The sequence below is a fragment of the Cannabis sativa genome, chromosome 4 (assembly GCF_029168945.1).
Source record: "Cannabis sativa cultivar Pink pepper isolate KNU-18-1 chromosome 4, ASM2916894v1, whole genome shotgun sequence".
In the NCBI taxonomy this organism is placed as follows: domain Eukaryota; kingdom Viridiplantae; phylum Streptophyta; class Magnoliopsida; order Rosales; family Cannabaceae; genus Cannabis; species Cannabis sativa.
Genome location: NC_083604.1, coordinates 4940557 through 4963342, shown reverse-complemented (window position 1 = coordinate 4963342; position 22786 = coordinate 4940557). Strand labels below are relative to the sequence as shown.

The 22786-nt window shown below is 31.4% G+C and overlaps 4 protein-coding genes across 7 annotated transcripts; 2 read left to right on the top strand and 2 right to left on the bottom strand.

Moving 5' to 3' along the window:
• Positions 1-49: 49 nt before the first annotated feature.
• Positions 50-3631, top strand: LOC115712680 (ribose-phosphate pyrophosphokinase 4). The gene is made up of 7 exons (XM_030641008.2): positions 50-597; positions 942-1257; positions 1382-1477; positions 1882-1950; positions 2111-2239; positions 2706-2805; positions 3266-3631. Exons 1-7 carry the CDS (start codon positions 185-187, stop codon positions 3397-3399), a joined length of 1257 nt encoding a protein of 418 aa, XP_030496868.2. The 5' UTR covers positions 50-184; the 3' UTR covers positions 3400-3631.
• A 182-nt stretch (positions 3632-3813) lies between these two features.
• On the bottom strand, positions 3814-7510 carry LOC115712679 (uncharacterized). Its single transcript, XM_030641007.2, has 10 exons — positions 6972-7510; positions 6401-6889; positions 6149-6306; positions 5869-5952; positions 5699-5751; positions 5027-5108; positions 4743-4850; positions 4479-4599; positions 4275-4360; positions 3814-4164 (listed from the first exon to the last, which is right to left on the bottom strand). The coding sequence occupies exons 1-10, from the start codon at positions 7357-7359 to the stop codon at positions 3940-3942; spliced, it is 1794 nt and encodes a 597-aa protein (XP_030496867.2). The 5' UTR covers positions 7360-7510; the 3' UTR covers positions 3814-3939.
• Positions 7511-14300: 6790 nt separating this feature from the next.
• Positions 14301-16429, top strand: LOC115712308 (protein POOR HOMOLOGOUS SYNAPSIS 1). The gene is made up of 8 exons (XM_030640570.2): positions 14301-14625; positions 14901-15017; positions 15127-15192; positions 15279-15382; positions 15497-15780; positions 15877-15929; positions 16024-16051; positions 16152-16429. Exons 1-8 carry the CDS (start codon positions 14353-14355, stop codon positions 16208-16210), a joined length of 984 nt encoding a protein of 327 aa, XP_030496430.2. The 5' UTR covers positions 14301-14352; the 3' UTR covers positions 16211-16429.
• LOC115712307 (peroxidase 5-like) lies at positions 16379-19983 on the bottom strand. 4 transcript variants are annotated; one of them, XM_061113189.1, is made up of 4 exons: positions 19651-19983; positions 19383-19541; positions 17430-17662; positions 16379-17329 (listed from the first exon to the last, which is right to left on the bottom strand). In XM_061113189.1, the coding sequence occupies exons 2-4, from the start codon at positions 19390-19392 to the stop codon at positions 16544-16546; spliced, it is 1029 nt and encodes a 342-aa protein (XP_060969172.1). In that variant the 5' UTR covers positions 19393-19541; positions 19651-19983; the 3' UTR covers positions 16379-16543. The 4 variants fall into 4 exon arrangements, with proteins under 4 accessions (XP_060969172.1, XP_030496429.2, XP_060969171.1 ...); XM_030640569.2 differs by having other exon boundaries at positions 19383-19664; XM_061113188.1 differs by having other exon boundaries at positions 17430-17635; positions 19383-19664.
• Positions 19984-22786: the final 2803 nt, after the last annotated feature.

The following is a 22786-nucleotide window of genomic DNA, read 5'->3' as shown; positions in this document are numbered from 1 at the left end:
TTTTCACAAAAAATGAAGGGCAATTTGGTAAAAATGAAGAAGATGATCGTTTCATTCGTTTGACACATGACAACAACTGTCGCATATTTGAGACTGAGTCAGTAGTCACCTCAGCTCAGCTGGACACGAACCAAAGCAATCTATCGCCGTGGTCGGAACCGGAGAAAAAACCAGTAACCGCCACATGGCGGCGGCCACTCGACCTCTTCCGACGTCGCGCACTACACCCGCGTGTTCCCATGCGCTCAAATCTCTGAAACCTTCTTCACCACCAGCTTCCTCTTTCTCTCTTCCTCTTCCTTCGAAATCGTCACTCTCCAATGGCTTCTTTTCCAACCAGAAGAGGCTCGTAGTACAGGTCCGGAGCGAGATCAAGAGCTTTGAAAACTCTCAGAATTGGACAATTGAAACCGATTCTTTTCGATTCGTTCCCAACTCTTCGTCTCATTCCTCCTCATCACTTTCCATGGCGGCTTCCACCTCCGCTGCCAAGACCTCTAAGAAGGTCTGTCTTTTCTATTGTGCTGAGACTAAAGCACTCGCCGAAAGAGTTGCTTCCGAGTCTGACTCCATTGAGCTTCGTTCCATTACATGGAGGTAGCAATTCGATTATCTTTGCTAATTTTACAAGAAATTGTGTCTCATTATATCGCATTTTGTGATTTTTACTTTTTGATTCTACAATTTGGTGCCGATACTTGCCTTCAATTGTAAGGTTTTTATTTTTTATTTTTTGCTATGGTTTTTGGTGTTGAAGGTTGATCATGATCTAATTATGCTCAATTACATGATTTTTTTCTTATATGGGTCCGATAGGGTCGTTATGAATGTGATTGAACTGGTCTATCTAAGATAATAACATGTTTTTAATGGATTCTTTAAATTTTTAGCAATGGAGTAAGACTCAAATTTGACATTCTTTTTGAATTTGTAAATGTTAGGAAATTTGATGATGGGTTCCCCAATATTTTCATCCCCAATGCACATGGCATTCGTGGGCAACATGTGGCGTTCTTGGCATCATTTAGTTCCCCAGGAGTTATCTTTGAGCAGCTCTCTGTAATCTATGCTTTGCCCAAATTGTTCATCTCCTCATTCACATTGGTCCTTCCATTTTTCCCCACGGGAACTTCTGAGCGTATGGAGGATGAAGGAGATGTTGCAACAGCCTTCACTCTCGCTAGGACCTTATCTAATATACCAATTTCAAGAGGAGGGCCTACTAGTATAGTGACATTTGATATCCATGCTTTGCAGGTTTGTGCCAAATATTTGTAAGCTTTTAAGGTGCAAGCTTTCTTCTTCTTGCTACTCTAGGAAAAGTAAGGCTTTTATGGGAAAATTGTCTCACCACTTTGCTTTCCTGCATTCTTGATCCTAGGAGAGGTTCTACTTTGGGGACAATATTTTACCATGTTTCGAGAGTGGGATACCTTTGCTCAAAAATAGGCTTCAAGAGCTCCCTGATTCGCATAATGTAAGTATTGTTTGATGGAATGGATACTACAAGTCTTCAAATTTTGCTGAGCTTCAACATCAACGCTTATTCTTGTTAGTGTTATGATTTTTTGATTAATGGGGTAATTATTTTGGTTGTTTGCAACTCTTCCTTGATATGCCTAGTTAAGGATGTGATACTGAGACAAATTTATGAATTTCGGCAATGGAATGCATTTGTTTTGGGCCTTAGGCAACTGTAAACTGGCAATATTTATGCCTTGAAACAATATTTGTTACTTTTTCATTGAAGTAAAACCAGCTTTAGATCTTCCAAACATTTTTTCATTAAGTGATCTGGAGACATAAGCAGATAAGCTGAGAACTATTTAAACCGTAGTGCATATAATCTGTTGACGCTCTGTGCTGGTTCTTTCTTACCAGATATCCATTGCTTTTCCCGATGATGGAGCTTGGAAAAGATTTCATAAGCAGCTGCAGCATTTCCCAACGGTATTTAAATGTCATTTATATGAAATATTTATTTGGCTAATAATAGATGGGGTCATCTGAGTATTTTCTAGCAACACCAATTGTGTATGCTCTCATAAGTATGCTTGTTAATAATATGTGCCTTCCAACCTGCTTCTAACATCTTACAATTGATATTCAGATTGTTTGTGCTAAAGTTCGGGAAGGTGACCAACGAATTGTGCGTATCAAAGAGGGAGACCCCAGCGGACGGCATGTTGTGATAGTTGATGATTTGGTCCAATCAGGTGGTACCCTGATTGAATGCCAGGTATGCATGCCTGCTCACTACTTATTACATTTGTTGTATTGAAATTCAAGTTTATAATTTTTTAAAGCAAGCATGGTTTCTGGGGTTGGAGAGTGAAATCTATAGTGAGGCTTATACCTTTTATCTTGGAAAAACTCTGTTATTTTTTTCCTTTTTCTTTTCTTAAATCTCATGAGAAGGTTGGAACAAGTTTTTGACTTGCCTATCTGTGGTGTTTTGCCTTATCATGTAAAACAATTGCATCTCTCTCTCTCTATTTTAGAAGACAGCACAAATTATAGTTTAGCATTCTAGGGACAAGATTCAAAAGGAATTCTAATTTCTAGGAGGGTACTAAAGCATTTAAATGAAATCATTCAAGTATTCTGCCTTTAATTTTTTGCGGTTTTGTGTGTATGTGTAATTCTATTCCATGTTCAACAAAGGGAATAAATTGCTTGCTTTTCTTACTCTCAATATTATTTAGAAAGTATTAGCGGCCCATGGAGCAGCAAAAATCAGCGCTTATGTTACTCATGGGATCTTTCCTAACAGATCATGGGAACGCTTTGAACATGATAATCAAGGTAATTCATTATCATCTTAGCTCATTTTTTTTAATCTTGTTTGTTTTTTTGCATGAATGAGCACATTTTTTCATTTGGTTCATCTTTCACCTCATTTTTATGATGAATAAACATTTCATTACGCAAAATAGGTTTTAAGTAGCTCTGTGTTGTTTTCCAGTTTGATCTTTGCAGTCATTTAGATAGAGAATATATAATATGTATTCTTGTCGTTTTCTATAATTTTATGCCGTTTTATATTTTTGTCATTTTGAATTTTGTCGCTGTCATATTCTGTCATTTATTGTGATTCTGATCATATCTACGTCGTGTTTCGGAAATATTGTCGTTTTTCAAATGTGCGTTTTTCTTTTTCACTTTATGTACTTTTGTCGTTTGTTTTATAAACAGTAAAACATTTTGACAGTGTACAAGTCATAATAAACTTCTGGTGCCTTTAATATCAATGGTATTTTTGCAGGGCACCCTGAGAATGGTCTGACCTACTTCTGGATAACGGACTCGTGCCCATTGACTGTTCAACAGGTGATGTTCAAAGCACCCTTTGAGGTTCTTAGCCTGGCTGGTTCTATAGCTGCTACCCTTCAAATATAATAACAACCAAAAAGAGAAACAAAAACAAAAAAACAAGCATGGCTTCAATTCAATTCTACCCTCCCAGCAAGCATAGACTATAGACTATTATAGAATATGTTAAACCTGCAGTCATAGAGAGTTTGTGACAATCATGCGGCCACATAGAATTTTTTCTGTTCTTTTCTTTTTGTACTTTGCTTTTATTTTAAATACTGCCATCAGGTTAATAAAATCAAAGGATGTTCACATCTGCTTTTATTGTATTAAATACCAAATTGTTTTGTCACATTGTTTTTTATTTTTATTACATTAAGCAAACCCAAAACCAGAAATATGTGTCAGCACCAAGGAATAAAAGAATTAGATTGATTTGATGTTCTTGTTCCCTCCCAAAAAAAACCCCACAAGAGACCAAAATTATGAAAGGCAAAAACAAAAGAGGTATAAATCTCAATATAACGATCTCTCCTGCTCCTATATTGATTCCTTTGTGTGAAGTAAAAAAAAAAAAGCAAACTGTTTTTCTTTTCTGTAGTATCAAAACAAGCATTTCTGAACTTACTTCTGTACTTTCTTTGAGTTCTTTATGTAATTTAGTAACCTCTTTAGAGCCCTGCCACTGTCGATGGCTTCTCTTGCTCTATCCAGTGCAACAGATATGTCTTCTGCACCATCACATCCTAGCAAGTGATCGACCATTCCGGCATTTAAGATGATTCGATCATAAGCTGGTCCTTTTTTACCATGAAGAGCTGCTAAACCCAGCTCTATATTCTTCGTAACCTAAATTGCAATGAATAAACATAACTCGACTTATCACATTCGCAAGGTTTAAAAAATAACAAATTTGAAAGCCAAGTAAAGACAGGAGTTTAATGTCTCAAAAATTTTACCGATCTATCAGTTCTTGGTGTGTCGGTGGGCTCAATACCGTAGTCTTTGGCATTTACCTCAAGGCTAAAACTTTCAAGGGAGACTCCTGCATTGCATAAAATCGAAACTCATTTTAAAGGATAAAAGAATCGTACTTAGAATAAAACTTTCAGCTAACATAGCTACAGAAATCTATTTAAGGAAATAGTCAATCACAAACAAACCATCAACTTCAGAAACTCCTAAGCCTGCTGCGCGAAAACCAGAACAGTAGTTTACAGGAAGTCCTTTAGATGAATTTAGTGACCGTGATCTTGTCGTCATTGAAAGGGCCCCTTCCTCGCCCTATAGTAATTGCAAAGTAAAATCTTTATAATTGTTTGATTTGATTTGATGGCTTGGTAGACAGTTTTAAGATTAAGTTAGATTGTCAGTTAGTGGGAGATGCTCTTTAAGGAATTTCTGTCAACATTAAACAAGAAACTGACCTTCACCACCAAGCCTGCATGTACACCTCTTCTTTTCATGAGCATTAGAAGTGGCTCCTCATAGCCTTCGTGATAAAATCCAGAAACAATTGCTTCCTTTCCCCGGGCCTTAGAAAAGAAAACATCATTTATCGTTGTTCTGTTAGTTCAAACCCATGTCTATCTTCTTTTATATTTCATTTAGTTAAAAAGAAAATGCTTAACCAAGCAATTTATAAAAAGTTATGACACAGCAAAGTAACTGATGAAGAACAATCTCTGAAATCATATAGTATGGGGCTCACCCTCACAAATTGCTGAACTTTTTCGGTTGTTGCCAGCGGAGGGCGTTTCTTTATATGTTCCCTCAGACTAATCAAGGAATATCTGCACAAGGAATAATGTTGTCCTCTTCAGTCTTCACGGAAATACAGCTACGTCAAACTTCCACATGTTGAAAGAAATTTGAATTTAATCATATCTCTACTAGCAAAACCTTTCAACTCCAATACCAATTTCTTTTAGAAGATAATATCCAGATGGCCAATTAATTCTAAGCAATTTCGAAACGAGAATGCAGTACCAAGAAATGGTAACACAATAGCATAAGCAGGTTTAAATTCTCAGAATTACTAGCAATACCAGGTCTACTAGTCCATCAATGAATTGTAGACAAAAGGGAAACCAAATTCTGGAAACAATTATGGCAGATTCTAAACCAGTCAACAGGTCATTCTAGAATCTATAGATAGCTCATTGCTCAAATCTATTCAAGCTAGAATCGAAAACCTAGCATACGCATATGCTCGTGACTCTTAAACTATTTGGCAAAACTTATATGCTGAATTCAGTATTCATCATCCTATACTTGCGATAATAAAATATTCCAAGTGGTGGGGTTTAAATGAAAATGTCTCAACAAACAGATAGTGCAAAGAGGAAGATCAAAATGAATAAATTTGGCTAGATATTCATACAGAGATGGCCGGGCTTCACGTTGACTTACGTAGGCAAAACCAACTTCTTCGTCCTGAAACAAGGATAAAGATTTGAACAATTACAAAAGTTAAAATGCATAGCAAAAGATCATAAATTAGAAACATGCCAAAGAGAAGCAACTTAAAGACACATGTGGATCCACAATCACCTCGATAAGTGTTTTTGCTTGCAAGGGAGAGAGATTCGTATTGGCTCCCATAAACTTCAGCATTTGTTCTTCAGTAATTCCTCCCTGAAAAATAACAAGAGTATTGTAACTAAACCAGTGAAGAGAAATTTCATTGGCTAGAGTCCAGTTATTTTTCACATAATACGTAATGTTATATCATAATAGCAAAGTTGAAATGCAGGGTGGCATCAAATAGAATTGCATATGTAGTAATGAATGAAAAAAAAAAGTTGGCTTTCAACTTAAACAGAAAACTGACCTTAGGAGGCAACCATTCTACACCGTGAAGCAAGCAAGATTCACCATAACAGGATCTAACTGCAGCTACAAACAAAGTGCTCCTAAAAAAACGAGTATTTCCATCATAAGGCTCCCCATAATGGGTCAATGATCTAACATCAGCAACAGGAGGAGGCCCTGTTAATCAATAAATGAAACAAATTAACCTCAACAAGCAATTGAAAACAGTCCCATGAAATTCTAAATTTGATGAAAGACGCAAAGAAAATACCAAGTTCATCATCAAATGCAAGGCAGTAAGCTTTTAATTCGCGGTCTGTTTCTCTGTTCATACGCTGACCAATTAAAAAAGCCGAAAGCAAAGATTCACTTACACCACTGGGTATTGCATCATCATTATCCATTTTCAATGGAAGAACATCTCTTAAAACACCTTGAACTTCCTCAAACCCAAGGTGCCCTCCAGCTAAAACTTCTCTTAGAGCACCAACCAATCTCATTTCGCTACTAGAATTGCCAACAAATCGAGGCCCAATTGAACTCCCAGCACCTATAATAGATCCTTCGGGATCAGCTATGAAGATCACATCAGGCGGTAGTGCTCGAACAAGCAGTGGCCAAAATGTGTTCATGGCTCTCCTTTCCCCTTCACTCCATTGTGTAGCTTCTGGAAACGCATTGGCTCGAATCGTCATCCCAGCAAAAAAAGCACCCATTTGTGCCTTTGACACTTCTTCCTCATCTTTCAGCTCACCCCGAGCTGAAAAATTGCCAAAAATAATTACCAAAAAATAAAATAAAATAAACATTAACAGATTTCCCAACCAAAGAAAAGTAGTTACCAGATTTCAAAATGGTATCGAGAACCTTAGTAGCCTGTTCTTCGCTGAGCGGTTTAGTCTGAGTAGGTCCGGTACAAACCCTAGCCTGAGCATCAAGCACCGTCTGATTCGGCTTCGGCAACTCCGAACTCCGATACGTGGAAGAAACAGCCGGATTCCGAATATCCGATTCGGAAAGTCCGAACTGGTCGATGGTGGCCGATTCCAGCACAGCTCTCGCAGTGAAACATGTCCGGCTTCCAATCCGAAGTCCGAAATTCTTCGAGTGGAGATTGACGAGTGTTCCGATGTGGTGATTGGGAGTCCAATTAGGGGATTTTCCGGCGCAAAGGGAAGAGATGGGAATGAAAGATAGTTGTGGATTGAGAAGAGCTTTCATGGCGGTCATGACAGTGTGTGCTTCTGCTTCGTAAAATTCAACTCAACCAAACCAAACGGCTCTATACGTTAAAAGGAATTTTCTTGTCTGTGCTATTTATGCACGCACGCCAATATCCATTTTTACATCATTCTCTTTGTACAGTTTCTCTTTCTTTTTTTCTCTTTTCGAATTTTCTAACTACTTTTTTAACGTTTTATGGGTAAGTGTTTATTTATTTATTTATTTCTAGTATGAGTAAGTGTTTGATGTAGGGATGCATATTTTTCTCATGGAGATAGAGATGGTGACCCGTGGGGACCCGCTCCATTAGGTGCGGAGATTTCCCATCTAAGTAGAGAACGGAACGAGAACGGAGATCAAATTTTGTCTCTGAATGTTAAACGTGGTGGGGACGAGAATGACACTCCCCACCTCGACATGGACACGTTTAATTTATTAATTATTTTTTATTAATATTTTATATTTTATAAATGCGTTTATATTTTTTTTAGTATGTTAATATCAATTTTACAATTTTTGAAATTGTGCTTTTTGCATAATAATCACTATATTGAATAGTAAATAATATGTAATATATTATATTTTATGTAATTTAATAATTTTATACATTTAATTTTTTAAAATAAATTTTATTTTTACAGTAAGGGATTTCCCGTCCCGTCCCCGATAGAGAATAAGTGAGGATGGGTAGGAATGGGGATTAAAATTTTTAACGGGGATGGGGGACGGGCTCCCCGCTAATTCCCTGTCCCGTGTGCATCCCTACACTTTGATGTGATTAAATTTATATATATATATATATATATACTAGCAAAAAGCTACGTGCAAGGCACGTATACTAAATTTTATGCTAGTTTTTTCTATGTTAGTTGAAAGTGATACAATTAAAAATTAAAGAAAAAATATTGTTAGTTATAAGGTGAGATTATTATTATGTGTATCTAAATATTATAGTTTATAATGTTGTCAATTAAAAGTGAATACCGAATACAATATATTAATGTTTAAGAAAGTTTGATGATTTAAATACGTTCTTAAGTTAATTCAAAAATAAATAAAAAAAAATTGATGTTCCAATACTTAAAGAAACATTACTTAAATGGGTGTAAGATAAATAGAAAATTAAAAATCAATCTCTAAATTATTGATAATTGAAGATAACGTTTGTCTAAAAATTGTAGATAAGAAAACTAATGATAGTCGTTGGTGGATTTCAATCTTCATTTGCTTCGATAGAGACAATAGTGTAATTTTTGTATTTTGCACTTTTCATTCTAGTCGGGTCCATATATATCTGGATTGTCCATTTTTTCGTTGATAAATTGAATATGGTAGTGTCGACAAAGGGGCGGTCAGCAAACCGTGATGTATTTTCTTTTAAAATGATTAGACATGGTGTGCATAGCTTATTTAATTAAAAAAAATCAACTTATGAAAGGCATGTAAAACTATTTTATTTTTTTAAAATTAAACATTTACAGTATATTTCATTAGTTGGGCAGCAGTACACGAAAATATTTTTTCCACTCTATCTGCGAACATGACAGCAGATAGGCTCTTTGTATTGTCATCAAGTTCAACATATGCTATAGCACTGTAAAATGCATAATAAGATTGTTAGTATCTTTTTTTTTTATTATTATTTTAACTTAATTTCAATAACATTATATGTTTTTTGTAATATACTGTGGTCCTGACCGCATGTTGGCTTATCACATATAATTTTTTCATTGCGATTGTATAAATCTATTTTTTTATGACATGCGTCACATGACATGTAATAAAAACTCTGGACAGTATCAGTTATTTTTATTGCCGCCTCAATCCAAAAATATTTTTTCTACATCCAAATCAAATGGTGTTAATAATAGTAAGATATTGACACAAAAGTTTTATAAAGTAAATATTGTAGTAGTCTTTACCTCATTTAGTTGCAGTTTTTCGTCAACTCTGAAATTTGTATATTAGTCACTATTTCGCTAATATATTTAATTGTGCTTCTAGTTTATGAACACGTGATAAAAAACAGTGTTGTAATGTACTCTCTCATTTGTTTTTTTTCTTTTTTTTTTCTTTTTCTTTTTTTTTGCATCTAATGCCTCAAGTTTAATTATGATAAGTTTTGGTGGGTTTTAGCAAATGTTTTTCTTTTTCTGGTTTGTATTAATAGCTATAACATGGAGAAATTAATAAGATTGACATTCCTTTTTGTCGCAGCATGTACAAAGCAACATAATTATAATAATGCTTTAAGTTGCTTTTATTTTTATTTAACAGAAGACGAAATTATAAATTTTATGACTTCTTAATTATACTGTATGTGCTAAAATATAACTTTTTCTTTTAATGAGTGTTTTTTATAGGAAAATAGTAATTCTAGAAGAGAAGAAGAGAAAAATAGTAGATGTACAATAGCAAAAATCCAATCCTATTTTCTTGGATTTAATGAGATTTATTTTATTTATTTTATTATATATAAATAAAAAGTGACCCATGAATTTTTCAAAAACTATTTTATTTTTAATATAAATAAAAAGTAGGCACACTTTATATAGAATAGATGTATATCATATATATATACATATTTAAATTGAGGGTATACGACATTTTCAAAAAAAAAAAAAATTGAATCTATACGATTTTTTTAATTAATAATAAAAATATATAGAGTAATTTTTTTAAATTAAAATAATAAAAAAGTAAGGATTAAGGAGAGAATAGATAAAGGTTTTTAAGGTAATTTTAGACCGCCACCTCACCGCTTCATACTTCTCCTTTATATATATATCTCAAAATCTTAACAGTATATCAAACCGCGCTTCGCGTGCGGTTGTATTTTGTTTAGTAATCATTAAATCTTAACAGTATATTAAATTTTAAATTTTAATATTTTTGATATAATTTCTTTTAATAATAAAAGAAAAATTGCTTAGAAAAATAAATTAATATTATAGAAAAATTCATAAAGTAAACAAAGAGACATCAAATGTTATAATTAAACACACAAAGAAAAAGATCAAACATTAAAGAATCCTCATATAAAATAGAAATCTGAAAAGAAAATTGATAAATTTATAGAAAACTCATCGTATAATTTTAAAATCATTGTCATCGCCGTATCTCATTGTTGTTGCTACTATATTCAAGGTTGTTGTAATTATTATATCTCACTTATAGTCGCCACTACATTCAAAATTGATGTCATCACCGTATCTCACTTATAGTTGTCACTATCATTGCTATTAGATTTGTTCTCCACATAAAATAAATCAAATAATGAGCTAACTACTATAAAAGAAAACTATTATGTCAATTACTTTACGTCTCAGTCGTTATGAGTTAACTACTAGTGAGCGGAGAAAATATATATTTTTACTTTATGATAATTGAGTTATTAAAATGTAATAAGATTTTAATTAATATTTTTATAGAATATTTTTTTTAATAATATGAGTAATCTATCAAATTATAATTTTTTTTATATAAAATAAAAAAGATTTAATATTGTAGAGTTCATATTTCTTGATTATATTTTGAATTTAATAACTTATTACAAACTTCTGTTTTCTTTTGTTGATTATATTTTCTCAAATAATAATTATTTAAAAAAGTAAGCCATAAATATCTTTGGGTTGATTTTTATTAGAGTTAGTTAGAAATATTTTTTGGAATTAGTAAATAACCTGTTTTTTTTTAAAAAAAAAATTATAAACAACCAAATGTATTTTTCTCAATTAATAATTAAATTATAAAAAGTAAAAAAAAAAAGAAATAATTATGGTGAGAAGAGATAGTGGTATTTTGAGCAATTATAAATTTAGTTTTAGATATATAAATTAGAACTCAAATTTAAACTCAAAATTATGTAGATTGAGTTAATATTTATTATAAATTATTGATTTTTTACTTCATTAATTATATAACTATAATTAATAATAACAACTTTTATCAAGAAAAAAATAAAAAATAAAAAACGTTAAAAAAAATACTTATAGATAACACACACTCTTTTACTATTTATTTTGCTCAATGCAAAATAAAATTTCTAAATATGAAGTATAGAGTCAACACATATTGTAAAAAAAAAGATAGTTAACTAAACAAAAAATTACAAACTATAACCGAAAAAAAAAACAATATTTTTGATTCTTTTATATACAACTTGTGAATGAATATATCTACTAAGCGTACTTTTATGAGAAAAATATTATTGTAATCGTGTATGTAAAATAGACTAATTAGCAATTTTTTTCCAAACTTTGACATGTACTAAATCATATCTTGAACTTTTTTGGCCGTTAAAAATTCCTCTGAACTATTAAGATTGTTAAATTTAAGAACTTTTATCTAATTTTAGTAAAAAAATTATAACACGGATGAAAGTTCAGGGGCATAATTTAATACATCTAAAAGTTTGAGGGGCATGATTTGGTAGATATCAAAGTCTGAGAACATGATTTAGTACTTGAAATAGTAAAATTGAATGAAATTAGACAAAAATCCTTAACGGCCAAAAAAATTCAGGAGACATAATTTAATATAAATCAAAGTTCGGGGAAAAAAATTACTAACATATAAAATATATAGAGTCATCTAAATATTTTGAAAGAAAACAAAAAAAATAAAGAACCACATAAATAGTTAATATGAAAATATACATATAAAGATATATATATATATATATATATATATATATAGGAATCGATGATGCATTGATATATCCTGCATGATTTTTTCGGTTGTGACTTTGCTAATATCCTTACCATTAACAATGAAAACCTACCACTAATACAATTTTGTTTTCATCATATGTATGATAAATCAAACATATATGTCAATAAAAAAATAATTTTAGAAGCAATAAGAGAGTCAATTAGATTGAAAAATAAAGAAAATAAAAGAACAAAGTAATACACACTTACGTGCAGTGACGAAGCCAGAAATTTAGTTGAGTGAGGGCTTGAATAAATATTAAGTCAAAACTAATAAAAATAACTGATAAATGTATTTTTCAAATTTTCATCTTGAACAAAATAAAATAATACTATTGAAAAAAATAAAATAAAATATTGTCAATAGTATTATTTTATTTTTTTAATAAAGTTATTATTTTTTTTATTATTTGTATTGGACTACTTTTAAAATGGGTTTGATTAGAATAAGAGTAGGCTCATGAATCATGATTAAGATATTGAGTGAGAGCTTTTGTGAATTGGGCTTTAATAAATTGAACAAAGTGAATTAATATATGTATATATCTACATGTGACTTTAAAATTGGGAAAAATTAGACTCTATACCCTTTTTATATTGTCCTCTTTTATTTTTACCCTTTTTTTTTGAAGTCTATCATTTTTACCTCTTTTTTTAAACTTTGTACCAATTTTGCCCCTGTCACTTCAAGATACTCTCCATGTGACTCTCTTATGTCAAAGTATTTTGGGTACAATACATCTAAAAAAAGGTATGTTTCAAATAAATATAAAATTAGAGGCAAATTTAATTAATTGATTAATAAAAGGGGTATTTTTCAACTTACCCCTATAAAAAATTTGAGGTATATATTTGAGTGAGGGCTTTAGCCTACATATGGGCTAAAGTCCCTCCGTCCCTGCTTACGTGTAAATCTGCCTGGTAAAAATGGATAGAAGAGGGTGTTATGCATTTTAAATATAATTAAGTTTATGTATATTCAATTATAATAAATATCTATAATAAATTACCCATAAATATATATAGATATTTCAAAAACTATTTTATTTTTAATATAAATAAAAACTCAACCATAAATTTCTCATAAATCAAGAATTCGGTTATATAGGCACACTTTATATAGAATAGATATAAGAAAATAAAGAAATAATCTTTCAAAAAAAAAAAAAAAATAGATAAATAACTGTAATTAAATTTTTTTAAGTTTGTAAGAAAAATAAATTTTTAATTTTTAGTAGTATAAGTATTTAATATTTATAAAACTATTTTTTTTTTTTTAATTTTGCCATTATAGATTTTATTATTATCTTAAATAAGATACATAGGTTTAAATTCTAAATTATTTGGTCTATATAGAAATCGATAGAATCAATTATTTTTAAATATTTTTTGATAAATTTAAAATAAAATCTGTATTAATAAAATTGAAGAAAAATAAGAGTTTTACAAAATACCACTAAAAATAAAAAATGAATTTATGCTATTTACAAATTTAAAAATTTAAATATTTATGTCGTTATTTATTCTATAAAAAATAATAAAATAAATTATAAAATAGAATAGTATTGGATAAGTAAAATAGTTAAAATTCTTCAAAAAAGTAAAGAGTTGAATTAATAATAATTAAAAATATTTTAGTAATATATTTATGTATGTATAAACATATGCAAATGCTTTAAGAGAAGGAAGAATTTGCAAGTTTTTAAGGTGGGCTAACTCTAAAATTTAGTAAATTATAAAAAAAATATATGTAATTTTAAATAACTATATATAATCATAAATAATAAAAAATTAAATAATTTACAGAAAGCAATGCTTATAAAATAAAAGTTAAGCTTGTAGCAGATTGCTTAAATTTATTTTTAGTGTATTAAATTTTTTATAAGTTTCTCAAAATTTTGCTATATATTTTAAATAGGTTAATTATGATTTTTGTTATTGAATTTTAACGTGTATCAAATCATTTTTTTGAATTTTTAGAGTTCGTTTGGAACGTCGTATTAGGTGGTATTGTATTGTATTGTCTTATATTATATTGAATTGGATTATATATTATATTTTTATATAATATTATGTTAAACTTTATTTTATACTAAAATATTATATATTTAAGTGTCGGTAAAAATTAGTACCACTCATAATTTTACATAATAATATTATATAAAATAATATTTAATATATTTTTTTTTTTGAATTTAAAATAATACAATACGATTTAAAATACACTCCAACCTTAGAGAAGTTATAAATAGTGAAATAGTAGAGTAGGAAACTAAAAAGGAGGGAAATGGCGGAATCAGTGGCTTTGGTACCAAACCGTCACGTAGAGAAGTTAGCCACCGCCATTAGAGAGGGTTGGGAGATCGAGTTCTCTCGCTTCTTCAGCTACCCTCTCCTCTCTTCTACTTCTCCTCATCTCCTTCCCCTCCCTCCCTACCTCCGTAATCGTCGTCCTTTCGGCACCTGGATCACTTCCATGTCCCCTGCTTGGCTCCAACTCCTCCATACTCCCTCTCACCCCAGCGTCATCCTCACTGTCTTGCTCGGAGGAGAAATGCAGGTGACTTCTCCATAATTTCGCTTGTTTTTTCCTTGATTGGATTCCGTTTGGTTTAAGAGAAATGCCAAAAGAAAATCGACGAAATTACAGTAGCTGATCCTTCTTTATTTTCGTTGTTCCTTTTATTGATAGAGTAAAACTGTGGATCTTGTGTGGTTTTCATGTTAACTTGTATTTGATTAAGCATCGTTAACATTCTTGCTCTTGTGTTTGGGATAATCTGTTCTTATATCAATGGCGATTTATTGAAAAATAAATGTATACTTGTTTTTAAGGAGGAACACTACGTTACGAAGTTGAACTTCGCCTGGCCTCACGCTTCGTGCATCTCTGGATTTCCAGCCAGGGGTACCAAAGTCGTGATTGTTAGCTACAGAGATTCCGTTGGAGAAGTAAGATGCTATCCGTGCTTTGATTTTCTCTTTTCATCATCTTTTAGGATATAAATTTCATGTATGAAAATTTTGTATCACAAAAGGACTCTTTGGATTTCTTGTTCAGGTACAGAAGTTTGCTCTGCGATTTTCTACAATTTGTGAAACTGAAGCATTCCTGGGTTCTATTAAGGTGATTACATAACCAATTATCACTAGAATTTTAACATGGAATGTTTTTAATTCAGAAAATTTATTGTTTTGGCAACTTTTTTCCAGGATATATTGAATGGTGCTAGTGACAATGTACCTCTTAATAATGAAGTTGGATCAGCAATTTCATCACAATCTCACTTCATGCCTTCTAACACACCTTCACATCGGTAAAAAAAGATCTTCTGCTATTGTCAAAGTCAAATTTAGTATATTCCTTCTCTTTGCAAGACTTTATAGAACAATTTTCATGAGACTTTAAAGATAAAATCTTATGTTTGTAGAGCTGCGGAGGACATGAAAATGATGACTTCTGTTCAAGCTTATTCTCTTGAATTGCCTGCAATAGCGAAGATCGAAGCCTCACATCAACACTCACAGATCGAAGCTGTCTCACATCAACACTCACAGATCGAAGCTGCACAACAACACTCGCAGATCAAAGCTGCACAACACTCGCAGATCGAAGAAAGGATGCCCACGTCTCACAATTTCGCTTCCAACTTTGCAGCTTTTCCTCCCAGCTTCACCTCATTCCTGACAAGTTACAGTCCCAATATTGGATATGGTAATACGAACTTCCTTTTGCTATGTTACATTAAAGAAAGTGTTTCAACATCTCACAAAATGATTAATTTGTTACCCTTTGGTTGAGTAATTTTAGCTACAGAAAATTCAACTTCATTCGAGGAAAATGAAGTCAAGACGCTACTCATGGTATCTTCTTATTTATTTGTTTATTTTTTTGGTGTTAAAAGGATAGTAGTACCCCTTTAAAGATAAATGCTAAATTTTTTTTATTGCATTGCAGAAATATCTGGAAGATTCTTCTTTCAATGGTAAGTAGAGTTGGTTTATTTTTCATTAAGATTAGAGCTTTTGATATGAGAACACTAATAATCGTTTGAACATTGGTATTTGGTTTCTGTTGTTCGCCAGATATGCTGAACAAAGTGGATAGAGTTATCAACGAATTGGGAGGTGATTTGACGTTGTAATTGCTCGTTACTCTAATCAGTTTAGTAGTTCTCTTTGCCCTTTAAAATTTCTTAATCTCACTGTAAAGTACTAAAGTTGATGATATATTTTTTTTGTGTTACATAGTTGGGATTCGATCCCACACACCCCAATACTTTCTATATATGACCACTTGAACTAGCCTCGAATGGTTACTAAAGTTGATTATATTAAGAAATCAAATAGCACATTTTAGCTCTTGCTTTAGACTTTGTCCTTTATAACATGATTGAAAACTAGAAGGCAATCCACAAAATATAATTGCAAATTAACAAGATGTGAAAAACCCCACAAATTCTCTAAACTAGAAACCCTTAATTAGCAACTCTACAACTCTTTCTTATCTGTCCTTGATTTCCAGTGAGAACGTTAAAATGTCCCAACCGAGTCATCGACTCGACAAACTTATGAGACCATGCTATAGAATCAAAAGCCATATGTTTCACAAACTGTTTAGTTCGTGGATCTATGGCCAATGCCTGATCCGATTGAAGCAACCCTCTCCCTTTCAACAGGTTCACATAGTAAACATTGTCGAGCCTGTCCGATGTGTAGGGATCAAACCTCACAACTGCGTTTCTTTTCCCTATTTTAGGAGATAATTTCATCTCATTACACCTTTTTCTCAGCTTAGCAGCATAGGTTGGCTCCATGGAAGGTTTAGAGGGATCATTCGGGTTAGTTTCATTTAGTCTGTACTCGAACATTGTGCAGTGTGCTTGTCCAATGGAGTGTGCACCTGATAAAACAACCAAATCTTCTACGTTTAAACCTTTACTGGCAAACAATGCTATTAGGTCTTCCACAGACATTGTTGGAAGAGGTAGGTTTCCATTAACATCAGCCGAACGAGAAGTACGGCTATCGCGGCGGCCACCTAGGACAGCATAGTAGGGAAGTCCGGAGAGGAAAATAGCTTCTCGAGCAGCGAAAGCCAATATGTCTGCACAGGAAACTGTCTCTGGACATAGTTCCTCTAGTTTGGTCTTGATCTCATCAATGACCTCAAAACCTCTAAGGGTGTTGCCATTGAAATAAGAACGCTTCTCTACAGGCTCACCAGAGAATGTGGAATCCAATAGAATCGAAGCATCACAACCCTGTAAATATTCTTAGATATTAATGTCCACAAAACAAGTAAAGTTAACAATTAGGAACGAAATTAATAGAGTCCTTAGAATAGAGAGCCTTATTTGTTACCTTGACGAAACAATCATGAAAAAAAAGCCTAATCAAACCAGCTGCAACACCATGATCTCTTATGAATGCCTGAGCTACATAGTGAGACACCACAAACTCAGCAGGGGTACATTTTTCTTTATAAAATCCAACATGCATGAATTCTTCATTGGTGTCTGAGATAATTGGCTTTGGAAGAATGACTAAGGACAATGTGAAGATCACCACTGCATAAATATCCTTCATATCTTTAACTGAAGAAAAAAGAAGAGAAGAAAAAGATATAGACTTGTTGGGTACGTTAGCTTTTTAGAAGCATAAAATCATATCATGTAATTTTTTTTTGGAGGGGTTCTAACTAAGAGTCTATGCATGTTGATTGACTTGATCTTGATCTCTCTCCAAATATGTTTATTTGTTTGAGCAGTTTTAATGGGTGGATCAGAGTTAAAAGTGTGTTTGGTTGAAAGGTTTTTATGATTATTATTAGATTTAGTTCTAATTATAGTTCTTTTACTCTGTTATGACCACCGGTACGAACAAAAGAGGTTCACATAGATTTTTTTTTTTTTTAAAACATCTCATTTTCCTAATTTTTTCCGTGTGAGAAGAAAATTGTGGGTTAGATTGTTTGTTTGTTGTATAGATAAAACATCTTTAAACTAATATTGTCACTATTTTAGAATAATCAATCCAAATGAGGAAGTGCGTTGCAAATCCGGAAGCATATAGTTTTGCAATTATATTGTTTCTTCATGCACAGTTTTGTATATAAATAAATTGTATGATTAAAATGAAACTATAGCTATATATGCATATGTGCAATGTTATATGTATGCTGAATTAATATAAAGATTAAACTTATATAAAATATAAAAATATAAAGATTGAACTTATATAAAAAAAAATATCAATTATGTGTACCTCCAAGCTCCAACTATTGATTTTGATAATCTCAATCTACAATTCTATATTTACAAAATAATAGAACAAGAATCAATATGAATATTTGGTCTTCAAATCTTTCACTAATGAACTTAGTGAAGGATCGAAAATAACAACGATTTTAGAGATTAGACCGGTAACTTATATTTATATAGGTAATATTTTTTTATTAAAATATAGAATGTTTTAATGTTAATTTGAAAATAAAATTTAATAGCAAATTAAATGGTGATATTAATTAGAATATTTAGTCATTAATCAAATTATTGACTTTGATATATTAAATTAATTAAAATTAATAAATATATTAATAATAATTTAAAATATTACCGTATATCTATATTTATGTATTCTAACATAAATAAGTTACGTTTGTAAAGAATAATTAAATTGTATTCTAACATTAATAATTGAACATTTTCCTCCCAAAAAAAATAATATTAATAATAACGAAACACAATCTAAAACAATAATACACAATCACAACAAATATCTATTTTTAGCAAATTGTTACAGAGCATATATCAACAACTTCCAGTAACAAGGTTTGAAAATGAAATTCAGTTTATATATGAGTTAAATGATCATAATAAAGATTTTTTATTACCATTAATTGGTTAAAAAATAATTGCAATAGGAAAATCTATACAAGAATTAACATTTAGAAACTCATGTTTTTTTTTTTTTTTGAAAAAACAGAGCATGGACTAACACGGTTTAAGCATTCTTAATTGCATTGTTACTCTAAAAGTTTGAAAACGAAATTCATATATGAGTTAAATGAACATAATAAAGATTTTTTATTTTTGAAGGAAAGCTTATATTCAATTAAATAAAATCAGTTGTTACAGGAGCACTAATAAATTTAGGACAAGTATCTGTCCATAAATGAACCCCTACCGAACTAGTAACTGACTTTCCTAGTGCATGATGTTAGACATTTATAAGTATGAAATGAAAAATATGTATGTGTATATAACATGCGGAATAAACAAATACATAGACTATATAACTATAAGATCGAAATACCTCCAGCCATTGATTTTTGAGCTTTAAACCTACACAAGCTTTGATCTGCAAAGGAAACTGGTTGATGTGGGTAATCGGGCTTCCTCCCTCTCTCAACTCTCTTTAGATGGAATTTTGCTGTTATGAACAGAATGAGTGAGGAGCTCGGAGACCGAGACCCTATATTTATAGGTAAGATAATCATCAGTATTTGCGCCACATTAATTGTCAGAATATTTTAACAATTAATTTAGGAAATCAAATCAGATAATGAATATAGAAATCTCACCATATATACAATATTACGTAATTAATTTTGTCCAGATTCAATGAATATAAAATATTCATTTATCACAAAATCAATTATTTATTTAATTCTATAAATAGAAATATTCTAATACATGGGCCACACCATTCGCAACACGCAAGATGACATGACAAGAACCACCACCAACAACAGCTAAAAGAGAATTAATCTCCTCAACAATTGGTTTAAACATAATAATAGAATTAGGACAATTTATCCAAGAGCTAACAACAGAAGAATCTGTCTCAACCCGCACCAAATTGTACCCCAATCTGGTCGCCCAAAGCAATCCCGTACGCAAAGCAAGGAGCTCCGCCACTACCCCCTGAAAATCCCCAACTCCACCCACGGCCCAAGCCTCCCACACCACACCCCCACCCCCACGAATAACCCCACCAAACTCAGCGAACCCCCTCCCCGGTGTGACCACAACGTCAACCGATAACACAAACTCACCCATCTCCAGCGGAAACCAACGTGCCGGGCACACCACACCTCCCCCCCTTCCCAACCTGCCCCAACTCCACACCAGCAGCCCCGATTCCCACCCCAGAAAAAATAGCAAGAGAGCCTCCCAAAACCCGAGCATTAGTAAGCCCCGCCGCCCCTTGAAACTCCTCCAATGCATCCTTTGCTAATTCTAATGGCATATCTTGTCTTGACTGCTTCTTCCCAAAAAAAAAAAAACGGAGTTTCTATCATACCACACCCACCACCAAATCATAGACAACAACGCAAACTTACTCTGACCAAGCTCCTCAAATAAGCAAACCAGCAGCTCCGCTAACGAACCATTCCATTCCTACATCGATTTAACTGACTCCAAACCCGAAGCTTTGACCAAATAGGAAGCAAAGAAGAACAGAACACTAACGCATGCTCCAGAGTCATCGTGTCCTCACCACATCTGTGGCAAATCGGTTGAACTTGAATCTTACATTTGATAAGTTGGGAATTGGTCGGGAGAGCCAGATGATCCATTCGCCAGAGAAAGATTTTGACTTTCTGTGGTATTTTTAAATTCCACATCCCATTCCATCAAGTAGATTGATTCACAGAAGAACAACCAATCCTTTCGTTCACCAAATCAAGAGCAACCGCATAACCACTCTTCACCGTATAGCAACCATTAGAATTGTAATGCCAACACCACTGATCTTCACATACACCAAGAATTAACATTTAGAAACTCATGTTTTTTTTTTTTTTTGAAAAAACAGAGCATGGACTAACACGGTTTAAGCATTCTTAATTGCATTCTGTTACTCTAAAAGTTCTTATTTGTATTAAAAAAAATTCTCCACTATGTGATTTCTATTAAAATTTGCATTATAAGCTTTAAGTTCTTATTTGTTCATCATTCAAATTTGAATCAAAAATTTTACAATGTGTAACTAATGTCTTAAAAAATGGCGACTAATTCTATTTTTGATTTGAGCAGTGAAATACTAAATACACAATTGTATCTTCTAGACAGATAATAATGGTTCCTCGAGCCATTATTTTTTTTTTTTACAATGGATATTGACTAAATAAAACCACCTACACAAATTATAAACTCAGAGGAATATTAGTACCTAAAAATTGCTGTTATGAAATTTTTGAAAGTAAAATTTGTGAATCTTTAGGATTGGACACAAAGAGATATAAACTTGATGTTCAATTTCAAGTGAAAATTGAAATACCACCTATGAAGATCAAAGATTACAATGGTTACAGATTCTATGAATAATTTAAAAATAAAATTTAAAATGCATAAAAAAAAATTGATAAAAAAATCATTAATTTTTTTTTTCTTGTTACATTGGAATGGTCATTCCTTTCTTTTTAAAATAGAATAGTCATTCCACCATTTTGGTAGAAAGAGCATTTTATTAGAATGTCATTCCAATACTTTAAAATGCAACCAAACAAAGGAATGGAATGAAAATTGTTTTCTTTCCACTCCATTCCATTTCATTACCTCCAACCAAACGCCACCTTAATGGTAAACTACGAGTAGAAAGAACAAGCTACAGTGAATGAACACCATACACTGAACTGGGACACATTGCTTGAAACTTGCATTGATATCAACTCTAAACAAACATAATGTTACATTAAACCATACATGAAATACACTGCTCAATATATTGACAAACTATCAAAATTGAAACAATTGAGAAGGCAGAGGATACAAACTTGGAAACAACATTCATGACAAATCCTCAAGTACATCAATTGATATTGGATAGATTTTCAAAACAAAACAACTCAAATTAATTCAATAAGTAAATAAGTTTAAATATTTTAAACAATATAACTAATAAATTTGTTACAAATTATGATTAATTAATTGAATTAATATTTAATTTAAGATATTTTATTATGAAAAATAATTATCAAATTTTATTAGTACTTTTAAATAATTATCTTAGTTATATTTTAATAAATAAATTTAATTTAGATATTTAAAATTAATTAGATAACCACATTTAATATATAAGAGATATGAATTGGATAAAAAAAATTAAAAATATCTATTTTATGTAAAATTAAGATTATTAAAATATAGAGTATATTTATAAATTTTTGGGGTAAAAAATAAAATTCTCCATAAAAACATTCATTTTACAAAATTGCAAATACAATACAAACATATGAAAATAGTGCCTTAGTCATGCAAAATGTTGAAGGTTTTGTTTGATCAAGATTGGAAAACTCTACGGGCAATTTGGCTTTAGCTTCTTGTCTGATCGGCCAATATTAATTAGATGCCTTTGCAAACAAAGACAAAAATATTTTTATAAAATAAAAATAATGAGTTGTAATCATCGATATAATGTTCTTTATTAATATATGATCCTACACATGAAATATGGAAAATATATTTTGTATAAAATTACAAAACCTTGTTAAGCTCTTCCTTCAATATAATAAATTAATTAGTTGTATATCTCTCTTTTCTTTTCACTTGTATGAAAGCTCACCACTTAACAATACTTATATGTATATGTATGTATAATCACCCTCTAAAATTATTGCTCTTAGACAGTTAAGTTTTTTTTTTTAAATAAAACTTTGCAATCAAATCATTGAATTTTAAAACAATGACAGTAATATAAATTTTTAAAGGATA

Excerpts from the sequence above, each read along its gene's own strand:
- LOC115712680 (XM_030641008.2), top strand. The coding sequence starts at position 185 with ATGGCGGCGGCCACTCGACCTCTTCCGACGTCGCGCACTACACCCGCG. Across the intron at positions 1,258-1,381 it reads TTGATATCCATGCTTTGCAG|GAGAGGTTCTACTTTGGGGA; the intron begins GTTTGTGCCAAA and ends TCTTGATCCTAG. Across the intron at positions 2,806-3,265 it reads CTTTGAACATGATAATCAAG|GGCACCCTGAGAATGGTCTG; the intron begins GTAATTCATTAT and ends GTATTTTTGCAG.
- LOC115712679 (XM_030641007.2), bottom strand. The coding sequence starts at position 7,359 with ATGACCGCCATGAAAGCTCTTCTCAATCCACAACTATCTTTCATTCCC. Across the intron at positions 6,307-6,400 it reads TGCATTTGATGATGAACTTG|GGCCTCCTCCTGTTGCTGAT; the intron begins GTATTTTCTTTG and ends ATTGATTAACAG. Across the intron at positions 4,361-4,478 it reads AGGAGTTTCTGAAGTTGATG|GAGTCTCCCTTGAAAGTTTT; the intron begins GTTTGTTTGTGA and ends TATGCAATGCAG.
- LOC115712308 (XM_030640570.2), top strand. The coding sequence starts at position 14,353 with ATGGCGGAATCAGTGGCTTTGGTACCAAACCGTCACGTAGAGAAGTTA. Across the intron at positions 15,781-15,876 it reads CAGTCCCAATATTGGATATG|CTACAGAAAATTCAACTTCA; the intron begins GTAATACGAACT and ends GAGTAATTTTAG. Across the intron at positions 16,052-16,151 it reads GGAAGATTCTTCTTTCAATG|ATATGCTGAACAAAGTGGAT; the intron begins GTAAGTAGAGTT and ends GTTGTTCGCCAG.
- LOC115712307 (XM_030640569.2), bottom strand. The coding sequence starts at position 19,566 with ATGATTATCTTACCTATAAATATAGGGTCTCGGTCTCCGAGCTCCTCA. Across the intron at positions 17,663-19,382 it reads TCAAAAATCAATGGCTGGAG|TTAAAGATATGAAGGATATT; the intron begins GTATTTCGATCT and ends TTTTTTCTTCAG. Across the intron at positions 17,330-17,429 it reads TTCATGATTGTTTCGTCAAG|GGTTGTGATGCTTCGATTCT; the intron begins GTAACAAATAAG and ends GAATATTTACAG.